We start from the raw sequence: 14581 nt of genomic DNA on the forward strand, positions 1-14581 counted from the left end.
ATTTGGTGTCATTTTAATCGGAAAAATGCCACGAATATGTTGGTAAAAGTTTCATAAAAAATAATGAAAAATAAAGAAGTTTTGTAATTGGATTAGTAGTGGTCTTCTAGCCTCACACCGATATACGCGACAATGTTGTGGCCGCGACGGTTCTCGAGTTTCGCCGTCACCACCTGGGACGCCGGCGAGAAACGTCCGACGTTCCCCGGATTTGTCACTCTGAAGAACCGAAAAAGTGACAAAACTCGAATCTTTACTGTATCAGCCTTCTTGTACAATTGTTTGTTTTCTATCATACGACAATAAAAAATATATCAAAGATGCCGCGTATTATGATAAAGGGCGGTGTTTGGCGGAACACGGAGGTAAGAAGAAAACAATTTCTAATCTAGAATTTACATTTTGATTATAAAACATATTTCCTTCATTTGATGTGGTGTGTTTATAGGATGAAATCCTGAAAGCCGCTGTGATGAAATATGGCAAAAACCAATGGAGTAGGATTGCATCACTGTTGCATAGAAAATCTGCCAAACAATGTAAAGCACGATGGTTCGAATGGTTGGATCCAAGTATCAAGAAGACCGAATGGAGCAGAGAAGAAGACGAGAAGTTATTACATCTTGCTAAATTGATGCCGACACAATGGAGAACCATTGCACCAATTATCGGACGTACTGCAGCTCAATGTTTAGAGCGTTATGAATATTTACTGTAAGCTATCTATACAATCGTGGATAATTTTAGTAGAATTTAAATTCGCTATTGTATTCAATACGTTTTCTTTATCAGCGATCAAGCTCAGAAGAAAGAAGAAGGAGATGATGCAGCAGATGACCCTCGTAAACTCAAACCAGGAGAAATTGATCCAAATCCAGAAACAAAACCCGCTAGACCCGATCCTAAAGACATGGACGAAGATGGTAGAATCTATTTTATAAACCATTACTTCTTTTTCCATGTGAGATGTATAAAAGTGGTTATTTTTAGAATTGGAGATGCTGTCCGAGGCACGTGCTAGGCTTGCGAATACCCAGGGTAAAAAGGCAAAGCGTAAAGCCAGGGAGAAGCAACTGGAAGAAGCTCGCAGATTGGCTGCCCTACAAAAGCGCAGAGAATTGAGGGCTGCTGGTATTACGGTCGCGCAGAAAAATAAACGGAAACGCGGGGTTAATTACAACTCCGAAATTCCGTTCGAGAAGCGGCCTGCAACTGGATTCTACGATACGTTCAACGAGCATGTGGATCCACTGGCTATCGACTTCTCTAGAATGAGACAACAACATTTAGACGGGGAATTGAGGCAAGAGAAGGAAGAAATGGATCGTAGGATAGACCAGCAAAAATTAAAACAGCGCAAAGAGAATGATATTCCAATGGGAATGCTTAATAATGAGGAGCCGATAAAGAAAAGAAGTAAACTGCTTCTGCCAGAGCCACAGATATCTGACCAAGAATTACAACAAGTTGTTAAGCTTGGAAGAGCGTCAGAGGTATAGTCTAAAATTACACATGCACTTGAACTTATGAAGTGTACAGCTATTTAAATGTCGGCCTTTTATAACAGGTAGCCCGTGAAGTTGCGACTGAAAGTGGAATAACATTATCGGACATTTTCCTGGCCGATTATTCTTTACCGACAAACGCGGCTGTAACTCCTCGTACTCCAGCTGCTACAGATAGAATTCTTCAAGAAGCCCAGAACGTTATGGCTCTTACTCATGTTGATACTCCACTGAAAGGTGCGTGAGGTGTTTTATCCGAAGATGATACACGTCGAAGATACTAACGCTTTGACTTTTTCATTTATAGGCGGGCTAAATACTCCGTTAACGAATTCGGACTTCACCGGTGTCGTCCCTACTACAAACGCCGTGGCGACTCCGAACACAATTTTGGCTACACCTTTCCGTTCGCAACGCAGCGACGGGACTCCGGCGAATTCGTTCAACACACCGACGTCTATACGAACGCAAAACGGAGTTTTGGCTACCACGCCTGTCCGCGACAAGCTCAGCATCAATCCGGACGAAAATCTGGATGGATCGGAAACACCATTGATTCAGAAACAAATTAAAGAACAATTGCGCGCCGGACTCAGCTCTCTTCCAACGCCGCGCAACGATTACGAGGTAGTAGTCCCCGAAGGGGAAACGAGAGATGAAAATGCATCCACACCTGCAACCGAAATCGTTGAAGATCAAGCTGACATAGATGCCAGGCAACAGCAAGAATTAATGGAGCAGAGTGCGTAACGATATGGATGGAAACACTTTCGTATCTAATACAAAATAGTTTGTTCGGAATGATTGTATTATACTTTGCAGGGAAGAGGGAACTGTCGCGTAGATCGCAAGTCATACAGCGAGACTTGCCACGGCCGATTGACGTGAACATGAACATTTTGAGGCCGTTTGTGGATACTTCGTTGACAGACTTACAAAGAGTGCGGTCACATAGAATTTATTATTGTCTAATATAGGTGCTATACAGAGTTATTGTTAATGGGTATTTGATTTTAGGCCGAGGAGCTGATTAAAAGAGAAATGATCACGATGATGCAATACGATTCACTGCAGAATCCATTTCAACAGAATCGTAAAGGTGCCTCGAGTTCGGTAGCCCAAGCGTATTTAGAACAGCATCCGTACATTAATTTTGAGGAAGAAGAGCTTACTTCTGTAAGTGTAGAAGTACAGGGTGCTCCATTTGAAGTTTTAGGAAAAAATATTTTTAATTATTAAACACGTATCCGATTTAGGCGAAGAAACTCTTGATCGACGAGATGTCGGTTGTGAAGGAAGGTATGGCGCACGGAGAGCTTAGTTTGGATTCCTACACGACTGTGTGGGAGGAATGCTTGTCCCAGATTTTGTATCTGGAAACTCAGAAACGTTATACGCGAGCAACGCTGGCTTCAAAGAAAGACCGAGTGGAAGCATGCGAGAGAAAATTAGAAGAAAATCGGATGCACATGACTGGGGAAGCCAAGCGAGCCGCCAGAATGGAAAAGAAATTGAAAGTTCTCACTGGAGGGTATCAGGTATTCAGACTCGTGTTGCTATAAAAAATTAGAATTAAATGTCAATATCAAATTTAGTTGCTCACTCGTATAATTTTCCAAATTATAGACTAGAGCACAAGTATTAACGAAACAGCTACACGATTTGTGGGAGCAAATAGAGCAGGCGCATCTAGAACTTTCGACGTTTACATTCTTGCAAACGCAGGAAGAAGCGGCGGTGCCAAGACGAGTGAATGCACTTATGGAAGACGTTAACAGACAAAGAGAGCGAGAACGCGTGTTGCAAGTACGATACGCGCAATTACAAGATCAGTTGCAATAATGTTAAATACATATATAATATAATGACTGTACTTGCCAGAAAGTATATATAATAATTTTATATAATAATTTTATATAAATAAAAGCAATTGTGCATGACTGACGATTCAGTATTTCTGGACTGAACAAATTTAATGTGAATATAATTTATTGTACGCAAAAAGTTAATTAAAATAGTATAGCTGTTAAGTGAAGAAAAGTATAAAAAATAAATCTTGAAACCAACTTTTACTTCAGCATTATTGTTCATTTTAAACTGAACCACTGATTTGGTAAAATTCATTATTACCTTTAAGTAGTAACTGTTCATTTCGTTTGGTTTTCGTAGAAAAAGTGAAGTATAATCTATATTAAATTACTTGCTTTATTTAAATGAGTAGAAACGGATTTGTATATAAAATATATTATGTTCCTATAACTTTAAGTAATCGTATAATTAATAGTAAATATACCTTAGGTCTGAATAAAATTATTTATTCGACAAAGATACTTTTTTTATTCGAACCTTCGAATAACGAATAAAGTTAAAGTATCTTTTATTGGAATCGTTATTTAAATAATTTGTTATCTAAATAATGCCCAACTCTGGCCACAGGTGCCTTTTGGAAGGACAGCCCACCTGTTATCTTAACATTCTTTTAAAGTCCTTTTTTTACAGTCGCAGAGGAAGAAACGCTCTGTATTTTGGATTTCAAGTAATTGTAGACACTTGTATGATTCTGTTATATATACTACTTTGACAAAATTAGAAAATAAAAATTATGTGGCGTGTGTAATGTCGTACAAAGCAGTTTCAGATGAATGATAATGTGTTCAGGAACTGTTACAGAAATATGTAAGATCACCCTGTCGATGAAGTATCGAATGCGGTTTATGACACGAGCGACTGGAATCCACCTCTTTTGAGGAGTTTAGTACACACTGCATGTCTAGCCTTCCTTTAATTAGTTTTGGAGGCAGGTCTCTGGAAGTTGTGGATGCATTCGTTTGTATGGTCTGGCTTGCGACTCAATAGGGATTGTTAGCGTACCATAAAACTCCAGATGTGACACAGAACACAGGTAGGTGTGCTGGGCGCTACGTCACCAACGCACTAAAGGACTGAAATGAAGGAAACACTTTTATTTTTTCAATGATCGTCGCAAAAAAATTGTTCTTCCTTGAATATGGATGGTACCATGGTATTGGGTTGTAAAGGGGTGTTAAACAGAGCTGCAATGCAGCCCATAAAAAATTAGTAGAACGGTGAAATAAAGAGTAAACTAGAATGTTTTCGAGTAAAATTATTTAAAAATAGTTCTAATGTGTTTTTAAAGTCATCTAGTAAAAATCTTATGGTGCTGAGGTGGAAAAAATATTTATTCATGAAAGAAAATTTTTTTTAATTAATAATAACAGTAGCTATACGTATACATCACAGCATTTGGATAAGTTTCGACGATGCGCTTCAGGATTGGTATGATCAACGGTGCAATAGCGGTCCCTAGATGTGAGAACAGCTGGGTTTGCCAAGACAGGAACAACCAAGTTTGGATCCCCTCGCTCTATTTCAAGAAAATACCCTTTGTCTCTTCGTCCTCGAAATATTCAGACTTCAGTAAGCAAGGGAAATAATGGGCTGCTTCGAGAGATCCGTAGCTCATCGCTTTCAACGTAGACCGCACGAGTATCGCCAATTGTCTTGCCAAGTATATCAAGGATACAAATTTGTATAATATATTGTAAGAAAATGTACCGTGTTGCTAATGACCTTTGATGTTGAAGCAACATTAAATAATTAAATTTGTAACGTAAAGGATTGCGGTGGTTGCGGAATGACAGGAGTCGGAATATCTGGAGACATAGGATATATTTTCCAAACACGTTAGTACAAAGGATGAGGAGATAGGTTTTGTTATAAAATAGTGTTACGTCCCGCGGCTCGCGTTTGGTTTTCTTCCCTCCCTCCTTTTGGGATCGCGAGATTTACCGCGGATCAAGACGCTAATTACCCGACTTCGGTCCACGCGGCGCGTACGTCCGTCGTATGACTCGGAATTCGCGATATAATGGCAAGTCCGGCACTTACCAGCGCTGCCCTATCGTCTCGCTGCTGCCGTTGACGGGGAGTTAGTTTATGGCCTGGGTCACACCGCTGGCGTTCACCTTCGCGTACAGCTTCTTCCTCGGGTCGCGGGCAGGTATTCGGGCGACGTTGTGGATGACTGGTGGAAGGGTGATTGGCACCAGATCGTAACGTGGGCCAGTAGGGATGACCTGTGTGCGTGTACGCACAGGGACCCTGACTTCCTTTTGTGACTGTGGCTGCTGCTGCTGGGCAGGAGCTGGAGCTGGACCGGCGACGACTCGTATTCTCGCGGAACACACGGTTTCGCGGATTATACGCGGAGCGGAATAGATGCCGACGTACGGACTGAAGCGATAGTTGGACACGTCGGATTCGTACTCGCGAGCTAACCGCTTTAATTGATATTTTCGTCCGGCGCGGCGTGGCATGAAGAGCTTTTAGAACAACCACGAATTTACGATGCACTGTCTATTCATTCGGGAATCTTCCGCTATCGTGCCGAGACTGCCTGGTGGGCTCAGACACACGCTAAGGGAAAGATTCAGTCTTATTTCGCGAGAAATTCCGTTCTTGCGCCGAGACAGCCTGGTGAGCTCAGACACGCAATCAGGGAACTTATTGATGATATTTTAATTATTATGTCACGATGCTCTTCACTTCGCGTAGAACCGGAATGGGAATAATAAACACTGAGTTTAATAATAATACTTGTTTAATACGTGAAAAGGATAATACAAAGATATAAGTAAACTAAAGATATAATTAATACGCGTGATACTGGTTAATGATATAAGCGGTAAAATACAATATGGAAGTAGTAGAAACTATAAGACGCTTGATATAGTAACGCTTTGGAACGAAATTGCAAGATGTGAGCGCGACTGAAGGGCGATCAAGCGCGAGCTTGCGTTTTTCTAGGGGCTACACGGACCTTCTTCGCTCGGGGTCCGTGTGGGGCGAGTGTGACGCAACCGGGTATCAAGGTGGGGTTCGCTAGTACCTGATGACGTACTGTCGAGCGTGTTGGCGCGCTCGCGGATGGAAATGATGGGGAAGTAATAACTTATAATTAACTTATTTTCTACCTTAACCTATGATGCGTCGCGGGTGACGTCATCAACAACACGTCGGTCGTCCGACGTGACAATAGATTCTTTCAAAAGAGTGAGAGACAAAGCTAGCAACGATTAATTTAGGAAAAGATTTTATATAATACGCGATACCACCATCGGGCGTCCGGTTTATTTCAACCGTACTCTTCCTCTGGGAATACGATGACGACGCGGTTTCGCCTGTTTTCTCATGTCCGATCGGCGGCCGGCCTTCATGGCCGTCCTCTCCGAAACGTACAGAGGAACCAGGCGTCCCTACTCTCAGGCGGCCAGGAAGCTACCCAGTTCTTTCCTCTCGGCGGGCGGCCGGCCTTCATGGCCGTCCTCTCCCATGTATCCAGAGAGGCGTCCAGGTGCAACCCCTGTCCTCTCCTGGGCTGCTGGGCGCGTCCGATAGCATTGCTTCGTACTCTCCCATCCTGTAGGCGGCCGTGGTCTTACCTCGTCCTCTCCTACAGGTGCAGCAAGAGTGCTTACTCCGCGGTAATCTACCGATATTTATATGGACTCGTTGCTATCTTTATCAATAACGCGTTACTATGGGTCTAGAAGGTTCCAGACCCCGCGAGTCCCCTTGAACCGCCGACCACGCTGCCTCGGCACAATTCTTCTGTTACATCGGGGGGGTGACGAGGGGTCTTGACGCTTTATTGTTTCCTCGTCGCGTTACAAATTATATATATATAATACTTTGAAAGAGTGTAATAGCACTCCTTGATGCTCGGAGATGGCACAGTGCAACAGTCTTTTAGTCGATTCAAGCAATAAGCATTCAATGACTCTTGAATAGCAGGTACATCGTCATTCGCAACACTAATCGCATCCAAGATCGCAGTGTTCCTCGTTAGCAAATCAGAGAACGTTGTGTCTTTCTGACTCAGCTCTGCGATCTTCGAACCTATTTTACTGATTTCATGCCGGACATGCACATTTATCATTGGATCGAGATCAGTCCTCTGCAAGAGATTGTGACAGTGTATCCAGGAACAAGCATAGTTGGACAGCTTCTTCTTCGTATATGTTTCAATCTCACCATTCAAGTACTTCGTCTTCGCAACAGCCAAGAGGAATTGGTGTTCCATGTGTACAGAATAATCTGACATATTTTTCTCCAACTGGTACAAGTATTTCTTTGCTATGTATTTATTCTTCTGTGAGTCATTAGCGTTCGCGTTTGTTAATCTTCTTACAAAAACCTCGAACAACCATGGGATCATCCAATCTTTCCACGGATCGTCCCAAATCTTCTCTATGCTTCCATCTGATTTTTCTTTTATATGTTCGTCGATTTTGTCCCAACGACACATATTGCTCAAAACACTCGAACAAGCCTTGAAGACAGTGTTCTTTGACCAAGACTGAATCTGTTTCATAGGCTTTCTCGTAAGCCGCTTTCGCTTCAACCCAATTGGTAGCTGTTTGAGCAAACGATGCGTCCTGCAATTGAAAACGCACTTTAAAATCATGTTTAGTCGTTTCCTTAATAGGATCAGATCCTATGAAGCAACATAGCATGAAACAATTTTGGAAAAAATACAGCAGTTTTAAAACTGCTAAGTTACGCCCACCTGGTTAATTGTTCACGTTAATTGAGACTACATAGTTCAATAAATGAACACATACCCGTATATCCTCATTTGTAATATGATTCTGGAAGATGCTGAGGACCACGTCAACGTCATTGATGGACTCGTAAAGATTTGCTAATTGCAACCATTCTTTCTGCAGACACTGTTGCGTCGTTGTGTCCTGTGCATCACAGTTTCTCGCTCTCTTCTTCTGGCGGTTCGACATCGTTTATACGGTAAATTAAATTTTCTTCTATAACAAGTGGACCGAGGAAATTCAAACTATTTAATCTCGAGACGCTAGCGACGACCTCCGACGAGCAATCAGTAACGCGAGTAGCCTGTAGTATCTCCAAACTCACAGCTACCATAGAATTGGTACCTCGTTCTCTTTCGACGATAAGTTTCAAGCTATCTACGACGTTCTTTACAAACTCGTTATCTCTGCAGTCTCTCAGAAACGCGCAGACAATAGAAACCGTTAAGTCCTTACAAATCTGCGAGTCTTTCTTCGCCAGCTGTTGCAACGGTTCGATCAACGCCGAGTGGAATATTTCGATGTCTGGAAAATCGCCTATTCTATATTTCCTGTACAATCTCACACTGCTTCTTTGACGCACGGCATCTTCTTTTATCACTTCAGCACGTTGTATATTCTTCTTGATCTCTTTTTGTCGAAAGTCCGACGAGACCTCGACAGAGCTGCTCAGGAATCGTTTCGATTTCTTATTGTGAGCAGGCTCCGGCACCGCCGGCATTTTAAACGTGTCGTCGAAGCTATAATGATCCAACATCAATGTGGGTTCTTCGTTGACGAAGGTCGGTTCGAATTCTGGATCTTGAATGGCCTGAAGATCGAAATCGGTATTCGAGTACGGTCTCGTGTACGAAGAGTCAAACGTATTTGTAAGAGTAGCGGTCATTTGAGTGAACGTCTGATTCATTTTGCTGGCTAAAGGCGGGACGAAAAGTGGCGCCTTCGATCCCAGATTCTTCGTTCGCCACGAAGGTGTTATTTTATAATCTCTGTAGGAACACTCGTGCAACGGTTCGTCGAATATCTTCTGCATATAATTCTTCGACTTCTTAGTGAGGTCCAGGATCATGAGAAGCAGGAACGGTAGAAAGTTGTTGCAAGCACCAGGTTCGTACGCGTTCAAAGTTTCCAGCAATCTCTGTTCGCAAGTGCTCCTCAAGTGTGCACTTTAAGTCCAGAAGTCTAGAATCTTTTCTTGTACCTGTTCAGCGGGATCTAGTATGCCATTGAACAACATCTCTTTGCTAATGTGCAGCAGTTTTCTCACGTCTTCATCGTCAGACGTATCTACGATATACTTCTTATAGATATCTATAAATATGTTATAGGCACATTCTCTGTATTCGGAAGAATCGTGTTTCGTGTACGGAGTCAGCAAAACGACCAGAGACAATAGATGCGACGGAGAGAGAATCTGTAACGCTATCTTCTCGTAAGGTAGCACTTTGTTTTTCAAGAGATCGCGAAATTTTATATATTCTATTCCTTCAGCACTCGTTCTGTGTCGAATTTCGGTAACATTCCAAGAATATTTCCAAGCAATACGATTGCCCCATTCTGTCCACCCTGAACATGTTCGCGGTAACAAATTCGAAATAAATGATCCCGGCGTCCGGGTAGCTTTTGCAGAGCGCGCGGATGCATTTGATTTGTCTGGCCGCGAACGACGTTTGCATCTGCCTTAACACGCTTCTGATCAGCTCGATGATCAGCCTCTTTCTGCTCGAGGGACTGTCGTGCTCGTTCAAGTGCTTCAAAGTCAAACCGAAGCATTCGCAGCACTGCAAAACCGTCTCCTCGTCGTCCTTCCAGTTTCGCAGCGATTTCTCGAGAAACTAAAAGATATCGTCCCTCTCGAGCATCTTGTTGATCATTCCGTTCACCATACAAATCAATATCAAGTATACCGTGGCCCCGGGCGCGGTTTCCATTTTGCTACCTAAATTCTGCGGCAACTCCAAGCAACCACGCCACATTTCGAGGATCACTTTTATCATGTTCATGTTGTATTTATAAACAGCTTTGGTGATATCGTTCCTCTTGTTCACGACAGCTTTCTCGATCATTATTTCCCATAACTTCTGCGCGATCGCTTTCTCTTTGGTCGTAACAGGCCGGGCTACGCTCTGCCAGTCTATCAGCATCTCTATAACGTCAGCGATGACACAGTTCAACGGATTCCGTATCAAATATAAATAGGCGGCATGTATTATTACCTGCAGACAATATTTTGCATACGGCTTGAACACAGTTTGCATGTTCAATATAATCTTCAGCTTCAACAGTCTGACATTGTCGTTGCCAGTCGGGCCGCAGAAGCATTCCAACCATTTTGGTATCATGATATTCTCGTCATCAACATTCCCATCAGGCGGTGTAGAGATATGTCTCGATATCATATGGTTCAACACACCGCAAATGGTCGCCATGCATTCGTGGTTATTCAGTTCGTCACTTTCGAGCAACACGCTCATGCTTTCTTCTTTGGTGTCAGCGTTGCTGCGGCTATCCCGCACAACGGCTTCGTTATAATCATAAGCGTGTATGTCTTCGTTCAAGGTGCAGTTGGACAGATCGTAGCTGTAAACGTAAGAGTTCTGCCCAGAGTTCGTCTGCTTTCTTATGCTTTTTCTTATGTTAACCAGCTTCTTATAATACTTCGGATACTCTTTGAAAGTCTGCTCAAGATTGTACCGTCTCTGGCAGTCCACAATGTTCTCCCAAATCAGCTGCTCGTTCTTTCGGTTCTCGGCGAAGATGCTCTTGTAAGTGTCTTCGTCCGTTTTCAAGGACACGATCGCTACGGAAAGATCGTACGCGGAGCAATGCAACAGTCTCATCGTCTCTTTCTGTTCCGGATCAGGCGTCTTCAACCTACGTACCTGCAGCGTGCTCTTATACAAATTTCTTAGGAGTTCTTTGCCTGTTTCCACTTGGTCGATAGCATTTTTTGTGATGACGCTGTCGGGATTGTCGATTTCATTAATGTCCACCTTCGCGAACATGACCGCAACGAGATTGTAGCAGCCTATCTTCGATACCATCAGTTGACTCATGTCCGAACCGCTCCCAACTATTGCTTGTTCGATTATGGTGTATATCTCATGGATATTTCTCTCGAAAAATTTCCTGATTTCGGCAGTCTCGCAGAATTCGAACAACGGTAGAAGAAAACGCCGCAGTATGTCGAATCTCTCGTTTGTCGGCATGTTCAGGCTCAAGAACAACTTGTACGCCGCCTCCAAAGAAGCTAGAACATTCGCAGGGCCGATAGAATTGAAGTATTTCTTTAGATTCTCTTCCGTTTTTACGTCCCACAAGTGTTCAGCGATCCCAGCAGCGAATAGAATGATGGAATTGAATACTTTGAATGACTTTCAAAGCTTTCCCGTCCCTCTGAGAGAAATTGTTTGGACACAGGGATATCCTGTCGCTTCGCAGAGTACGTAGAATGGCAAGCAATTCTGGCTGAGAGTCGGATGTCTTGTCGGTCAAACATACGAGGAAATTCTGGAGAATCCTGATCTTGTGATTCACGTCATGGCTCTCCGTTAATCGATCGAGTATCCACGCGTGAAAGTCTTTGTTCAGAGACTGCACCTCGATCGGCCTTTCCTTCAAGTGCACGACGACCCCATAAATGCTTATTATCTTCTCTTTCCTATCCTCTTGATTGTTCACGACTCGTTCGAAAGCAGAGAATCTTCTAATCATAGCGTCCGCTAAAGATTCCCTTTTCTCGCGTAATTCATTTCGGTGTCGTTGCACAAACAGGAACAGTTGCTCGATCGTTGTTAACAAAAGAGACGCATTTGCTTGCAACAACGTGTCGAATACTTCCATAGTCTTCTCTGCGTCCTTCAGCATGTATTTAAATATCTCGTTTTTAAACAGACGTAGAAAGTACATGCCGTGTTCAATTTTCTTGAAGTCCCAGTCGATCATTGTATCGTTCCCAATTAATGTAACAAGTGTTCTCGTTGTCGATGTCTGCAAATAATTTTACGTTTCAACGGTTCAGTTCTTGATTCGCCAACACTGATCATTTTCACGTAACGTACCTCGTAACGACTAAGGAGCAATTCCATCAGAATTTGCAAATACTCCATTACTGGCGTTTTTATGGTCACACAAACAAATTCGCCCATTCGTTCTCGTGCTAGAACACTAAAGATTCGCGTAATTTTTTCGTCCGGTTGATTAATCGTATAAATCCCCTAAAAAAAGAAAAAACATAGCAATTAGTGTATCTAATGATCATTGATGCAGAATAATCGAAAAAATATTATGAACGAAGATTACATTCTACATCTGACTGAGAATATTATGTTGCTCCAGAAAACTTAAACCGCAAACATATTGTTTCTTATCAATTTATATTGTTTCAATTTCTTTTCCATTCTGGCGGCTCGCTTGGCTTCCCCAGTCATGTGCATCCGATTTTCTTCTAATTTTCTCTCGCATGCTTCCACTCGGTCTTTCTTTGAAGGCAGCGTTGCTCGCGTTTAACGTTTCTGAGTTTCCAGATACAAAATCTGGGACAAGCATTCCTCCCACACAGTCGTGTAGGAATCCAAACTAAGCTCTCCGTGCGCCATACCTTCCTTCACAACCGACATCTCGTCGATCAAGAGTTTCATAATTAAAATTTAATAATTTTAATGTTTAATAATTAAAAATATTTTTTCCTAAAACTTCAAATGGAGCACCCTGTACTTCTACACTTACAGAAGTAAGCTCTTCTTCCTCAAAATTAATGTACGGATGCTGTTCTAAATACGCTTGGGCTACCGAACTCGAGGCACCTTTACGATTCTGTTGAAATGGATTCTGCAGTGAATCGTATTGCATCATCGTGATCATTTCTCTTTTAATCAGCTCCTCGGCCTAAAATCAAATACCCATTAACAATAACTCTGTATAGTACCTATATTAGACAATAATAAATTTTATGTGACCGCACTCTTTGTAAGTTTGTCAACGAAGTATCCATAAACGGCCTCAAAATGTTCATGTTCACCTCAATCGGCCGTGGCAAGTCTCGCTGTATGACTTGCGATCTACGCGACAGTTCCCTCTTCCCTGCAAAGTATAATACAATCATTCCGAACAAACTATTTTGTATTAGATACGAAAGTGTTTCCATCCATATCGTTACGCACTCTGCTCCATTAATTCTTGCTGTTGCCTGGCATCTATGTCAGCTTGATCTTCAACGATTTCGGTTGCAGGTGTGGATGCATTTTCATCTCTCGTTTCCCCTTCGGGGACTACTATCTCGTAATCGTTGCGCGGCGTTGGAAGAGAGCTGAGTCCGGCGCGCAATTGTTCTTTAACTTGTTTCTGAATCAATGGTGTTTCTGATCCATCCAGATTTTCGTCCGGATTGATGCTGAGCTTGTCGCGGACAGGCGTGGTAGCCAAAACTCCGTTTTGCGTTCGTATAGACGTCGGTGTGTTGAACGAATTCGCCGGAGTCCCGTCGCTGCGTTGCGAACGGAAAGGTGTAGCCAAAATTGTGTGCAACTTTCAGTTGCAACTTCACGGGCTACCTGTTATAAAAGTCCGACATTTAAATAGCTGTACACTTCATAAGTTCAAGTGCATGTGTAATTTTAGACTATTTACATTTCTTACTATTGCCTTTTTGCCCTGAGTATTCGCAAGCCTGGCACGTGCCTCGGACAGCATCTCCAATTCTAAAAATAACCACTTTTATACATCTCACATGGAAAAAGAAGTAATGGTTTATAAAATAGATTCTACCATCTTCGTCCATGTCTTTAGGATCGGGTCTGGCGGGTTTTGTTTCTGGATTTGGATCAATTTCTTCTCGTTTGAGTTTACGAGGGTCATCTGCTGCATCATCTCCTTATTTCTTCTGAGCTTGATCGCTGATAAAGAAAACGTATTGAATACAATAGCAAATTTAAATTCTACTAAAATTGTCCACGATTATATAGATAGCTTACAGTAAATATTCATAACGCTCCAAACATTAAGCTGCAGTACATCCAATAATTGGTGCAATGGTTCTCCATTGTGTTGGCATCAATTTAGCAAGATGTAATAACTTCTCGTCTTCTTCTCTGCTCCATTCGGTCTTCTTGATACTTGGATCCAACCATTCGAACCATCGTGCTTTACATTGTTTGGCAGATTTTCTATGCAACAGCGATGCTATCCGACTCCATTGGTTTTTGCCATATTTCATCACAGCGGCTTTCAGGATTTCATCCTATAAACACACCACATCAAATGAAGGAAATATGTTTTATAATCAAAATGTAAATTCTAGGTTAGAAATTGTTTTCTTCTTACCTCAGTGTTCCGCCAAACACCGCCCTTTATCATAATACGCGGCATCTTTTATGTATTTTTTATTGTCGTATGAGAGAAAACAAACAATTGTACAAGTTCCGTTGATTGCTCTAATAAGCCGTCTTGACT

General features: G+C 42.3%; 1 protein-coding gene and 1 pseudogene across 2 annotated transcripts; one reads left to right on the plus strand and one right to left on the minus strand.

Annotated features, from left to right (window-relative positions):
* The first annotated feature begins 266 nt into the window (after positions 1-266).
* On the plus strand, positions 267-3571 carry LOC143360284 (cell division cycle 5-like protein). The gene is made up of 10 exons (XM_076798995.1): positions 267-365; positions 449-714; positions 793-923; positions 991-1493; positions 1568-1742; positions 1813-2247; positions 2328-2446; positions 2523-2681; positions 2762-3043; positions 3132-3571. Exons 1-10 carry the CDS (start codon positions 321-323, stop codon positions 3345-3347), a joined length of 2331 nt encoding a protein of 776 aa, XP_076655110.1. The 5' UTR covers positions 267-320; the 3' UTR covers positions 3348-3571.
* A 9065-nt stretch (positions 3572-12636) lies between these two features.
* On the minus strand, positions 12637-14561 carry LOC143360326 (cell division cycle 5-like protein; annotated as a pseudogene). The gene is made up of 8 exons (XR_013083249.1): positions 14453-14561; positions 14104-14369; positions 13898-14025; positions 13760-13830; positions 13294-13657; positions 13095-13213; positions 12860-13018; positions 12637-12735 (listed from the first exon to the last, which is right to left on the minus strand). The product of XR_013083249.1 is annotated as a cell division cycle 5-like protein (transcript).
* Between the last annotated feature and the right edge of the window lie 20 nt (positions 14562-14581).

The sequence above is a fragment of the Halictus rubicundus genome, chromosome 13 (genome assembly GCF_050948215.1).
Source record: "Halictus rubicundus isolate RS-2024b chromosome 13, iyHalRubi1_principal, whole genome shotgun sequence".
NCBI classification, from domain to species: Eukaryota; Metazoa; Arthropoda; class Insecta; order Hymenoptera; family Halictidae; genus Halictus; species Halictus rubicundus.

What these genes read in the sequence shown, in the direction of transcription:
- LOC143360284 (XM_076798995.1), top strand. Translation starts at nt 321, where the DNA reads ATGCCGCGTATTATGATAAAGGGCGGTGTTTGGCGGAACACGGAG. An exon ending in GTGTTTGGCGGAACACGGAG is followed by an intron (nt 366 to 448) that starts GTAAGAAGAAAA and finishes GTGTGTTTATAG; the next exon opens with GATGAAATCCTGAAAGCCGC. An exon ending in AGCTTGGAAGAGCGTCAGAG is followed by an intron (nt 1,494 to 1,567) that starts GTATAGTCTAAA and finishes CTTTTATAACAG; the next exon opens with GTAGCCCGTGAAGTTGCGAC.